Source organism: Eutrigla gurnardus, assembly GCF_963514095.1.
Source record: "Eutrigla gurnardus genome assembly, chromosome: 23".
NCBI lineage: Eukaryota > Metazoa > Chordata > Actinopteri > Perciformes > Triglidae > Eutrigla > Eutrigla gurnardus.
In genome coordinates this window covers 331122-343398 of record NC_139934.1, presented here as the reverse complement: position 1 = coordinate 343398, position 12277 = coordinate 331122, and the positions used below count along the sequence as shown (strand labels likewise).

At 46.5% G+C, this 12277-nt stretch overlaps 1 protein-coding gene across 5 annotated transcripts in view; it reads right to left on the bottom strand.

Annotated features, from left to right (window-relative positions):
- Positions 1–2728: 2728 nt before the first annotated feature.
- The window catches only part of clcn5b (chloride channel, voltage-sensitive 5b), a 28895-nt gene continuing 19346 nt past the window's right edge, over positions 2729–12277 (bottom strand). For all 5 annotated transcript variants that reach the window (XM_084003542.1, XM_084003544.1, XM_084003541.1 and 2 more), the window contains 8 exons: positions 12067–12242; positions 11393–11533; positions 10314–10500; positions 8624–8766; positions 7261–7410; positions 7086–7191; positions 6470–6686; positions 2729–3754 (listed from right to left, as the gene is read on the bottom strand). In XM_084003542.1, the coding sequence (XP_083859668.1) occupies positions 3664–3754; positions 6470–6686; positions 7086–7191; positions 7261–7410; positions 8624–8766; positions 10314–10500; positions 11393–11533; positions 12067–12242 (1211 nt within the window). In that variant the 3' untranslated portion in view covers positions 2729–3663. The remainder of the gene's footprint in view (positions 3755–6469; positions 6687–7085; positions 7192–7260; positions 7411–8623; positions 8767–10313; positions 10501–11392; positions 11534–12066; positions 12243–12277) is intronic.

Genomic DNA, 12277 nt, shown 5'->3' with positions numbered 1-12277 from the left:
AGAGAGGAGTCGCCCCCTGGTGGCCAGCAGAGAGAAGTAGGACCATTTTCTCATAGACTTCTATACAACCAGAGAGGAGTCGCCCCCTGGTGGCCAGCAGAGAGAAGTAGGACCATTTTCTCATAGACTTCTATACAACCAGAGAGGAGTCGCCCCCTGGTGGCCAGCAGAGAGAAGTAGGACCATTTTCTCATAGACTTCTATACAACCAGAGAGGAGTCGCCCCCTGGTGGCCAGCAGAGAGAAGTAGGACCATTTTCTCATAGACTTCTATACAACCAGAGAGGAGTCGCCCCCTGGTGGCCAGCAGAGAGAAGTAGGACCATTTTCTCATAGACTTCTATACAACCAGAGAGGAGTCGCCCCCTGGTGGCCAGCAGAGAGAAGTAGGACCATTTTCTCATCAACAGTCAAAAGGTCATCGCCATTACAGCGTGTTACATGAGCGGCGGCAGGAGCTGTGGGAACCTCCACCGTTGTAACCTCAGGTGAGGCCACGAGGGCCGAGACACGACACTGGAGCGGCTCGGGTTGCATTCCTTGTAAATAACACACACTAGTACCACGCTTCCCCACACACACACACACACACACACACACACACACACACACACACACACACACACACACACACACACACACACACACACGAACGACCGACTGACCCTTGGGGGGGTGTAGGATGACACCTTGAATTTGGCCCGTTACCACGGTGATATGGAGCACGGGGACACGATGGCAGGCATAGGAATGGGGCGAGTGATGTGTCGAGAGAGGGACACGCCGCTCGGACGCCAGAGAGAAACAGGAAGTCAACTAAGAGAGGAGGGGGGGGGGGGGGGGGGGGTTGAGGTGTGAGAATGCAGAAGCCACGAGCGGCTCGGTAACCAGATCCTCATGTGAAGTCTGAGCAACAGGAACTGAGCTCAGGAATTACCCCGAGTCACCGCTAACCAGCCACATTCCCCTCCGAGTCACCAGTCCCACCACACACGGCGACGCGGCACACACGCACACACACTCTGATGAAACGAGTCCACGGGCCTCGTCGTCAGCGGCAACGCTCGAATTCTCACAGAGATTATGTGGCCACTAACGAGCTCTGAGTCACCGGCAAAGGGTGACACCTTTAAACCCGGGGGGTTCACACGCGCACGCACACACGCACGCACACACGCACGCACGCACGCACACGTTATTAGAAGCTGAAAAGAAGCCAATGGAAAAAGAAGACAAACATGCAGACCTCACTATTTAAAACGTTATTAAGCCGACATTTGCATGTTTTTTTGGGAAACTGCGGCGACGACTTGAGTTTTGCCACACGGTTGAGTGGGAGTTTATAAACGGAGGTTTTTGATTTAGTTGTTTACAGTGTTTTGTTTGATTCCTCAGAGGAAAATAAAACATGTTTTCTTCAAGAATTCAAGGTCACGCGAGGTGAGTGACTCGGATATGGATGAGGTCATTCCTTAAAGATACAAAATGTGGGGGTTACACCAGTCAAACCATCCGGTTTATCTGCTGGGGACAATGAATGTAATATACAAAAGGGGACCATTTTCTGCTCAAAATACTAACCCTCTCTGCTTTGTGTTTAGAAATGTTAAATCAAGTTCACAGATGATTTTATGGCGATAAGCCGAGCACCCGTCCCGACTATTTACCTGTATGTTTACCATTCAGTCTGGTTTGAAACCAACCAGAATCCTAGCAAACCCTCAAAGGATTATTTCTCCGGCAAAAATTTTAAATAATGAATCAAGATCAAGGCCAAACACTGGTGGGGTTTTTTTCCTCGTGCAATGCATGGCAACCGAAAACAGATGTTCTAATGAAGACATCACAAAATGCTGGCGCACGCTGTGCAATAACAGATCCAAGCAGGACACAACAGAGAAGAGGATTTATGTTGCATTGGGTTTATGGAGACGAATGAAAACAATAAGGCTCTTTTCTGGGATTAAATCCTCCTGGAGATGCTGGATCGTGACCTCCGAGGTCCCTGCAGGTCGCCATCCATTTACACAATTTGAAAATGTTCTACTTGTTAGCAAAACTGTCAAGCTTGTGTCAACGTGATGATATGTTCACTCTCCTTTTTGGTGTTGGTCAGTTTTGGTCTCCCCCATCTCCCGAGGAAAAACTCTTTCACCGCTAAACGATAAAGCCGTAACATCTACAACTATTTAAATTCACACATTTTGCCGGGACGTGCAACCTTTTTGTGCCCCAAAAACACAAAAAACTCTTCACCAAGTGGTCAGCAAAAGGTGTTTCAAATGAACAAATTAGGTCAAAGGTCACATTTCAGCATGCATGGAATGTTTTTACTGGCGGAAAGAGTGAAAAAAGACAATTGGGTGGGTAAAGAGTCAAAGGGGCCCCGACTGGACTTTATGAGGACCAGGATGAGGCCAAGACAAGCTGACCCTCTTGACCTTCACGTATTAAAAATAGCCCTGAATAATGAAAGATGATCAGCCGGAGAGCTGGACGGTGATAATGTCTGACGTATCGGGAGCTGAACATTTCCAGACATCAGCCAGGTCAGAGTTTGTTTTATTACAATCAAATATGAATCCAGAATCAAATCTGCTTAGTGGATTAATGGCATGTTTTATTCATCTAAATAAAGAGATTTCATATAAGATTGGAGCTTCACACAGTGGGGAAAGTCCCGGGATGAGGAATCGACATCACGCAAAGAAACACAAACACATTTAAGTCGGTGAAATAATTTAGTGGGACAAACAATTTTACATTTACATAAATGAATCTGTGTCATAATTCTCTTTTTGTATGTTTTAAAGCCCTTCTACTGCAGAGACGCTTACACCCTTCAGTAAGGCATGACATGGTTGTTGTTTTTGCTGCATCATCATAATGCATGTATGATTATATATATAAAGATCATTATTACTGCCATGGAGCCGATCTGTACGGGGAGAAATCACTGCATCGTCCCAGACTGGAGTCTCTCGCTGCGTTACCAGAAAACATTTCTGCTCCAAAGTCTTTTCACTTCCAGTGTGTCTTATTCTCACACTCCTGTCGCCCCCCCCCCCTCCCCTCGCCTCGAGGCTGGAGGAAGAGGAGGAAGGGGGGGTGCTGTCGGAGCATCCATCAACCCAGCTCAGAGTGCTCTGTCTGGGCTCGCAGCGATGGCCGGCAGGCACGGAGCTCCCCAAACCACTCTTTCATCCTCCTCCTCCTCCTCCTCCTCCTCTCTGACAGGAAGATCGTCCGTTCCCACCTCCTTTTAAATGTTTTCTCTCTCTCACAAGATGGCGTTTTGTTTAGTAAAGAGAGAGAGGACAGAAGGAATGGAGTAAAAAGAGAGCAGATGTGAACGTTTCCATCATTTCTCATGTGTATCTGCGCTACATCCTTCTGGGTTGGACATGAAATTAGGGCCAGCAGTGTCAGCGTGGACGAGCCAAAAACAACGCCTCCATGCTACAACAAAAAAACTAAAGCAAAGCTCCATTGTTCTCCCGTCTAGTCTGTGCAAACGGAGCTCCACTTACTTGGCTTTTTCTTGTTATTCTTTTTTTTATCGTCCAAGAGGTAAAAAGGTGCATTTTGAGTTTGAAGCTGGTGTCTTCTTCTTGTCCCCCGGTCGACGGAGGAAGGACGGAGCAGAGGAGGGACGGATGGAGCTCAGTTGAAGAGGATGGAGTCGGGGTCTCTGTTGGCGATCTGCGCCATGTGTTTCAGTATGTCCTTTTTCGTGATAATTCCCAGCAGCCTCCTGGTGACAGAGAGAGGGGGGGGGGAACACAAGCCATGGAAAAAGATGATTACTTCATATCATTCTTTGTTTGCTTTGTCACGGAGAGTGAAAGGATTGAGAGAAAGCAGAGACGCGGACTGGAGGTCTGGCCTCCAGTCTTGGATGTCGTAGCTTTATTACGGTCGGGGGGGGGGGGGGGGGGATCTCAACAGGTTTAATGCAGGAAGACAGATGATGGAGTCACAGAGATTTGAACATAAAAAGAAAGGCTTGACATAAACAAGGAACAGTTGTGCTGCCTGAGGAGGTTGGTTTGATGAAGCAGAGCCGCTGTACGTAATACTTCCTCCGTGGTACCGTGTTATCAGACAGCCGGAGGTCCAACTGCAGCCATTATCCCCACCGGACTCCACTGATAAACACGGTCATTGTACTCAACAACAACAACACAGGGGGTTTGTTGGTTAACGGTGAATGGACCTGCTATTATTTGGCACCTTCCTGTTATTTCCGGCTGCTCAAAGCGCTGCCCTCCTAGCGTCTGGATTCACTGTCTTGCCCAAGGGTACTTGGGCATGAAGACCGGAGGAGTCGGGTTTCAAAGTGCTGAAGACAGTATAAACATACTTAAAGTATCAATAACTATAGGCTGACTCTATATCTATTATTTAAAAATAAGGGCCATTCTGCATAATTAGCACGTTTTTAATGTTGCAGCTCGTAAAAGGTGACATTTACAACTGTATATATTTCTAACTTCTACTGTCAAAGTATGTGAAGTTAAAAGTCGGACATTAACTGGACAAGACATATAAAGCTCCATACATTTTGGAATCCTCTGGTAAAGTATTTCATGGAGGTACTCGGTTTTCTGTCTTCCACCTGAGGGAAACGCTGCGTTAAAAGCAGGAATTTAAAATAGTGTGAGATGTTCCTTTGTTACCACGGACACAAACACCGAGTCAGTTAACAAGCACTGTGCTGCTGTAAATATACTAGTTACTCATCAGCCACAGCTGAGAGTGATGACTCACGTTGTCTCATGTTTTAATGACCAAAAATACAATCAGAATCAGAATAAAACCAGCAGCTTTTACACATTCCTTCAGAGCTTATAGTCCACACGGTCCAGACTGGATTAATCTGCTGCCGAGCAAACTATCTCCCCAAAACATCACAACAAAAAACGGATCTGACACCACTTCTTCTTACACACCAAGATGTTTTGGACTTGGATAACAAATCTACGGAGGGGGGAAACACCAAGAAGCAGAGAGAAATAAACCGGGAGATGTTTTGGTGGTTTTTCTGTCACAATCGTGTGTCCCGGTTTTTCCTGAGCCGAGCTTGTTGTTCAAAATAAATTGTATTTTGATATGACTCCTAAGAAGCTTGAACTAAAGAACAAAACCACACAGAGTGATGAAACTGCTGCACTTCACACAGCCTCAAGGTGGTTTTTATTACGTGTGCTCTAAAACTCTAAACCTCACGTGAAACGTGGAGTTTCTCCCCCAAACGTTCCCTCCAGAGCCCTTTCTGTGCCTCCTCTTGTTCCCACATGCCTCTCCGTGAAATAAAAGAAAAAGTCCTGTCCTGTCACACGTGGATGCACTCTCGGCGACACCAGCCTTCCAGTGTTGGCCAGCGAGCAGCCGCCATCTGAAGCCAATGTGTGTGAGTCCTGAAGAAGTCATCGCGCTTGTCAGCAGGCTTTTCAGCAGCTGTGTGTGTGTCGAACGCCCCCTCCTTCATCCCCCCGGGCCGGCAGTGAGCGGGACCTTAAATTGCTCATTTGTAATCAGATGTTTTGGGGGACAGCAGCTAAATGCCTGAGAAGGAAACATGTAGAGCTGAAACTGGAGGGCACATCTCAAAGGCTTTGTTGACAGCGGTTTTGTTGATTTGGTTTGAATTACAGCGCCGATCAAACGCAGCCAAGTTGGAAAGAAAAACCTCGGGGCCACGCACACACTTTACAAAAGGCTGCGATGGAGGAGCTTAACAAATCTGCCCGCAACCGGCAGCAGATGGAATCTCAACTGCCGATCGGACGCATTACCATTACTTTATAGATTGCTACCAAATTCACTGCAACAGCTCCGTCCACGACGTCCACAGTCTCACCGGCTGTTTGGACTGGAAATAAATCATCAAATAAAAAAGAAATCAGAAACGTGACAACACTTTGTGTGCCAGCGAGTAGACGTTTGGAAGAAAATACTACAATACATAACTCCACCAACGCCTGAGAGCAGCGTCAGCGTCCGCGTCCGTGTGTGTGTGTGTGTGTGAGAGAGTGTGCGTGTGTGTGTGTGTGTGTGTGTGAGAGAGAGAGAGAGAGAGAGAGAGAGTGTGTGTGTGTGTGTGTGTGTGTGTGAGAGAGAGAGAGAGAGAGAGAGAGAGAGTGTGTGTGTGTGTGAGAGAGAGAGAGAGAGAGAGAGAGAGAGAGAGAGAGAGAGAGTGTGTGTGTGTGCGCGTGTGTGTGCGTGTGCGTGTGTGTGTGTGTGTGTGAGAGAGAGAGAGAGAGAGAGTGTGTGTGTGTGTGTGTGTGTGTGTGTGAGTGTGTGTGTGTGTGTGTATCTGTGTGTGTGTGTGTGTGTGTGTGTGTGTATCTGTGTCTGTGTGTGTATCTGTGTGTGTGTGTATCTGCGTGTGTGTGTGTGTGTGTCTGTGTGTGTATCTGTGTGTGCGTGTGCGTGTGTGTGTGTGTGTGTGTGTGTACACTCTCACCCGTTGTGTGTAACCAGACACTGACGGAGGCCCAGCTTCCTGAAGATGTCCACGGTGATGTCCATGGGCGTGTGGTCGGAGACGGTGAAGGGGCTCAGGTCCAGGATGCCACGGAGGCGGAGCGGCGGCGGGGCGTCGGCGGCCTGAGCCGGAGCGTGCTCGGTGAAGACCACCTGGGACGCGCTGACCACGCCCTCCTGACGCTTACGGCCGTTGTCTGCGAGGAGAGGAGGGGAACGCACATTAAAAATGTATTAATACATTAATGTTGAGTTGTTTTACTTGCTGTTGATTACTGGGAATGAAAATACATTTAAAACAACAAAACAAGAGAACTTGTTCCTCCTTTAGACATCCAAAAATATGTTCATGAATAAATGATTAAGTGTCTAACCGAAAGTAAATGGATATCCCATCCACACACAGATATATAATTAATATTAACATTATATAAATAATAAGTAAATGTATTTAATGATGTGAACTATGTGAATAAAAGTTAATAAATTACAATTACTTATGCATTCTCCCGTGAATATCCATTTGTAAATAAATAGAATAAATGTAAAGTTTTAAATAAAGATCATAAATCCCTGTAATATAATATATAATATACCTATTGATATGAGGAGGTCTCTGCGGAGCACGAAGCCCACCAGCCTCTGGGACTCCTGGGAGACCACCACGGGGAAGCCGCTGTAGCGAGTGCTTTCCACCAGGGCCTGGAGACAGAAACAGGGATCACTCTCCATCCACATGTCAAACACACGTTTACCACCGCGTGTCTGTACCTCCACCTCCCCGACCGTCATGCCCTCCTGCGTGAGCACGGCCAGCGCCGGGTCCGACCTCCGGGGCCGCATCACGTCTACCGTCAGGCTGCTGTGGCCGAACTCCTCTTTGGGCTCCAGGAACGGGTATCCGTTCAGCCTGATGTGAGCCTGGGGAGGAAATACCAAACCTTCAAAAGGGACTACAGCTCAGGGGGGTCACACACACGGCCCGGAACCGGCCCGGAACCAGCCCGGAACCGGCCCACACACCAAAGGGGTCTAGGTTTCCTAAGAGTAGCTGGCTCTATGTGCAGGGTTCCTACACCTTACCAAAGTCACATTCAAGCACTTCAAGGTGCATTTCCATGCTTTTCCAGCCCCTTCCAGCTGTGGTAAACTCCATATTTGTACCAATCCAATGGTCAGTATTCAGTCTACTTATGATGTCACTTGTTCATCACATTAAATGAGATGTTATTGTCCTCTAAACAACCAACATGATGTTTGGAGACAGCTTTTTACAGAAGGACCACAAATGAAAGGAAAACTAATTCCACTAACAGATCCACAGAAATATAATCACCAACTATTTTCATCATCTGTTCATCATCAAAAGGCATTTTTCATTAAGAAATGTCAGGAAATGCTGTTTTCAGTCCCTCAGATATGGAGATCTTCTTTCCTCTGTTCTATCATAGATGTCATCACATACAACACACATTTCAAGACCTTTAGTCTACATCCAAGACCTTTTCAGACCTGGAAAACACCACACTAAAGTGTAAGTGTTTTCAAGGATTTCCAGCACCGTACCAGCCCTGTACGTGGATACGCGATGGTAGATGCGACAGGCTAACAGTATGTGAAGACTTGCATTGCAGGAGAATGTCTTGAAAAAGGAGCTTTTATTTTGAATTCATGTCGGGGGAAGCTGGTACGCGATCGCTCTCGTCACGGCACAACAGAAAATAACTGGTAGCGACAGCTAGAACACAGAAGACATATTGGATGGTTTGAGGGAGCGGCGGTCTGTTTTCGGTCCGAGCCGAGGCTTCTCAGGCGCCATCGTCTGGTTTACAAATGGATGCTCGTCGGTTAACAGAATGTACTTCTTTTTTACGGAGGAAGAAAGAGAAAAAGGTTGTAATTTGAGGAGTTTGAGGTTGATAAAGAGCACCACAGGTAATGGGGTGAACTGTCCCTTTAAAAAACCCTCTTAAATGCAACACACGTTTCCAGAGCCGTGGTACAAATGTGAAAGTTGTTAGCCGGAGAGAAGGAGTGGGATGGCATTCATTTACAGGAATATGGAAAATGTGCAACTTTATAGCTCTAAACATCTGCATAAAGAATAAAAGACATGCACGCGAGGACACCTCACCTCGTAGATCCCCTCTCTCCCAAAAGCATCTGCCACCCATTTGCTGGTCATGGTCGCCGCCATGAGGGGGACGATGTACTCCAGGCCGCCCGTCAGCTCGAACATGATGACGACCAGCGACACCGTCATGCGAGTCACTCCGCCTGCAGGGAGACGGACAAGCGTTCACAATGGACCGGCGGAGGAGTGGTGTGAGTCCGCCGTTATCCAGGCTTTTACACATACTCCTATATTACCTTACGATATCCCCACTTATTGTAAATGCTGCCATTTCAACGTGAGCGTCTCAGAACGACTCAACGCCCGCCCCCCTGCCATGGATCGCCTCGCCGCGGTTCATTTGGAACATCTGTTTACCCGGTATTCATTTACCCCGTGGCTTCCAGCTGAACCTGTAACATTGCTGGAGGGTTCAGGAACATATTCAGAAAGGACGTCCTGCTGCCACTTAGAAATAAAAAGTCCCGTCTGGACGGAGAAGACGTCGGTCTGCATACATTTTTCAGATAAAGACATTGAAATCTTTATTCTTTAATCTTCGTATGAAAACGTTTAGTACAATCAGCCTGGTTTGCAGCCAGAAAGCATGAGGCTGCACTTTTAACTCGACTCTGCGGCTCCTTCCTCTCAACATTTACTTTACCTCCGATGACAGACTTTCATGCTGCAGACACATTTTTTGGGAGGATAAGAAGTTCTCTCTTTTTATTTGGGAAAAAAAGAAGGAAAAATGGTAGTTGATTATATGTTCTCAAAATGATTCCCACATGATGGTTGCTGGGAAAATAGAGATTGATGATTACGATGATTGATGATATTTTTTTCTATTTTTTGTCCTCAAACAAACAAGTTAGGGCATATTTTACATTGAAATGCTCTTCATCCGAGGGAGACCAGCCTTTTTTCATCCACCAGATCAGTTGTGAGGCTGCTTGCGTGAGAGGCCGGTGGAGGAAAAGCTCACCGGCTGAAGTTAACCAGATTCAGACTTTGGTGAGCTCACATAGGACGTTGGCCAATAAGAGTCAAGTACACCAACAGATAAACACACAAGCCAACTACGATGCACCACCGTGGCAAGGCCTCCTAAAACAGCACATCTGAAGTTCTCGTCATCCATGAACACTTCATAAGAAAGGTAGGCAATTAGGAACAGCTAATATAGAGCATAGAATGAAACCATGTCCTCGTACCACAACTCTACTGCTTTAATATTTAATATTTAAAAAGTAATCATGGATGCATTGTGTGCATTAGAGGAAATTACCACCGTGTGAGAAAAATGAATAAAAGCTTCCTGTTTTGTAAACAAGCATTTTAAAATATTTGAAGTCTGAAGGAATCAAAAACCACTGGAAGAAAGCACCGATAAATAAATCATCGAGTCCAGACCCCGCCCCCCATTCAGCTGCTATCTGTGCATCCCAAGACATTCCAGCCTGACCATGCGATCCTAATCCCTCCGGCATGTTCCCAGTCCTACATGCCCAGAATGCCACTATAGGAAGGCACGCCAGCATCTCCATCCAATGCCACTGTGAGTGGTTTCTTTGAGCTATTCTGGGGACTCTGCTGGATATGTGAGCTCAGACTAGAAGACCCGAACCCTCCCATTGTAGTTATTTGGGTGTCTTATGTATTCATGGTCATTTGACTCTGAAGGAGTTGAAGAAGACCTGAGACGTCTCACCTAAACAGGCGGCGGCTCCCACCATGGCGTAGAGCCCCGGCGTGATGCAGTCGGCCCCCGGCGTGCACCACCCTTTAAAGATGAAGGAGTCGTGGTTGTAGTAGGCCAGCTGCTCCATGCCCACGCCCAGCAGTCTGCCGGCTATGGCTCCGACCGCCATGCTGGGGATGAAGAGACCGGAGGGAACCTGGGTCGGACGGAGGAGAAACAACACTTTATTTTATCATGACAACACTTAGAGGAACCTCACAGTGGATAATGGAAAGTACAAAACAAGTTAAAGGTCAAATTAGACATGCTTATTGTTTAAGGAAAGCTCTCAATTAAATTGTAATTCTTATACTGTATGTGGGTAACACTTAACTTTAGTAGCAGTTATTTATGAGCAGTATATGAATATTAAATGAATGGTTTATTATAACGATAATGTAGTTGAAAACAGGTGTGTTAATGTTAATTTATGTTTCGTATTTGTAAACAATTATAACTTCTCCTATTAAAGCCATATTCTCTATTATAACAGCCGTGTTTTAATATATTGTCATTAGTTATCTGGATAAGATGACTTTCTCATAGACTTCCATGCAATCAAACGTTGCAACCAGTCGCCCCCTGGTGGCTAGCAGAGAGAATGCAGGTTCAGGGCTTTGGCTCCACTTTTGGTTCAACTTAAAACATCTATCTGCTTATGTAAGAGTGCATGGTAAGCCAATACTTACATTTATATATTGTGTTTAGAAAAGCTCAATTAGAGTAGTGTGGAATCTGTGAATGGACACATTTCCCCTCGCCGCCGCCGCCATGAACTCCCAGCGAGCCACATGTTGCCATGAAAACCACTCACCAGAGGCTCCAAGGGGTTTGGATTCGCACTTCATGTAAATGAGCCTTGGATGAGGAATGCTGAGGGACGACAAACCCGTTTAAAATCTGGTTCCGGGCATATTAAGGACAGCTGCCTGGTGTGGCATTTTCACACGCTACGCAGAGTTCACAGGGGAACGCATCGAAACCAGAACCATGACCTCATCCATCAGAGTGGTGACGTGTGTGTGTGTGTGTGTGTGTGTGGGTCGGACCTTCATGCCAAAGGTGATCACGGTGATCATCATCTTGAAGATCAAGGCCAGGGCCAGCTGCCACAGAGCCGTGTAGAGGCCCTCCCCTGCCGGCCGGTCGGCCAGACTGTTCCCCACACCCGTCTCCGTCGTGTTGGCCGGCTGGTGGCGGAGCAGATCAAAGAAGATGGAACTTACTGTCACACAAGTCCCACTTTAAATATCCACATCTGCTCATTTAGTACAAAGACTACAAAGACTAGGACAGAGGAAGGAAGAACACGTAACTCCTCAAACAACACAAAATCAGGAGTCAACACTTGAATAGAGTGAAAAAATACACAGAGAAGGGACAAACACACAAATATCACATTTCATTTTCTGCATTGTGTCATGACGATTTATTGAAATGTATTTTTTGTCCACTGAATGTTAATGTGGTACTCTTGATTAAGACCTCTATGAGAGTAATAGAATAACTAACAAGGGCTTTAAAGTATATAAGTATATATATATTTATGATAAGCTCTGATTTCAGGAATATGACATGCTGTTGAAGATGACACGTGTATTTTTCCGATGTATTTTTAAGTGATGACCATGTGTGGACATATTTTCAGCGCTGGTGGAGCTTGTTTTGATGTCTTATACGTGCATTATGTATAAATATATAAATATGGTGCTGGATGGCTGACCTGCTTGTAGCCACAGAGCTGAGAGGAGTCCAGCAGCGAGCAGTCGTTGAACAGCTCGGAGATGAGCTCCGCTCCACTCATGCGGGTGTAGCTGTTGGGGTAGGCGACCACGGCGGTCAGCGCGGCGACCACCAGCACCTCCATGACCGGGTAGTGACCCAGACGAGTAGTTTTACCTTGTCAGGGGACACGGAGACCCGGTATTAAAGGG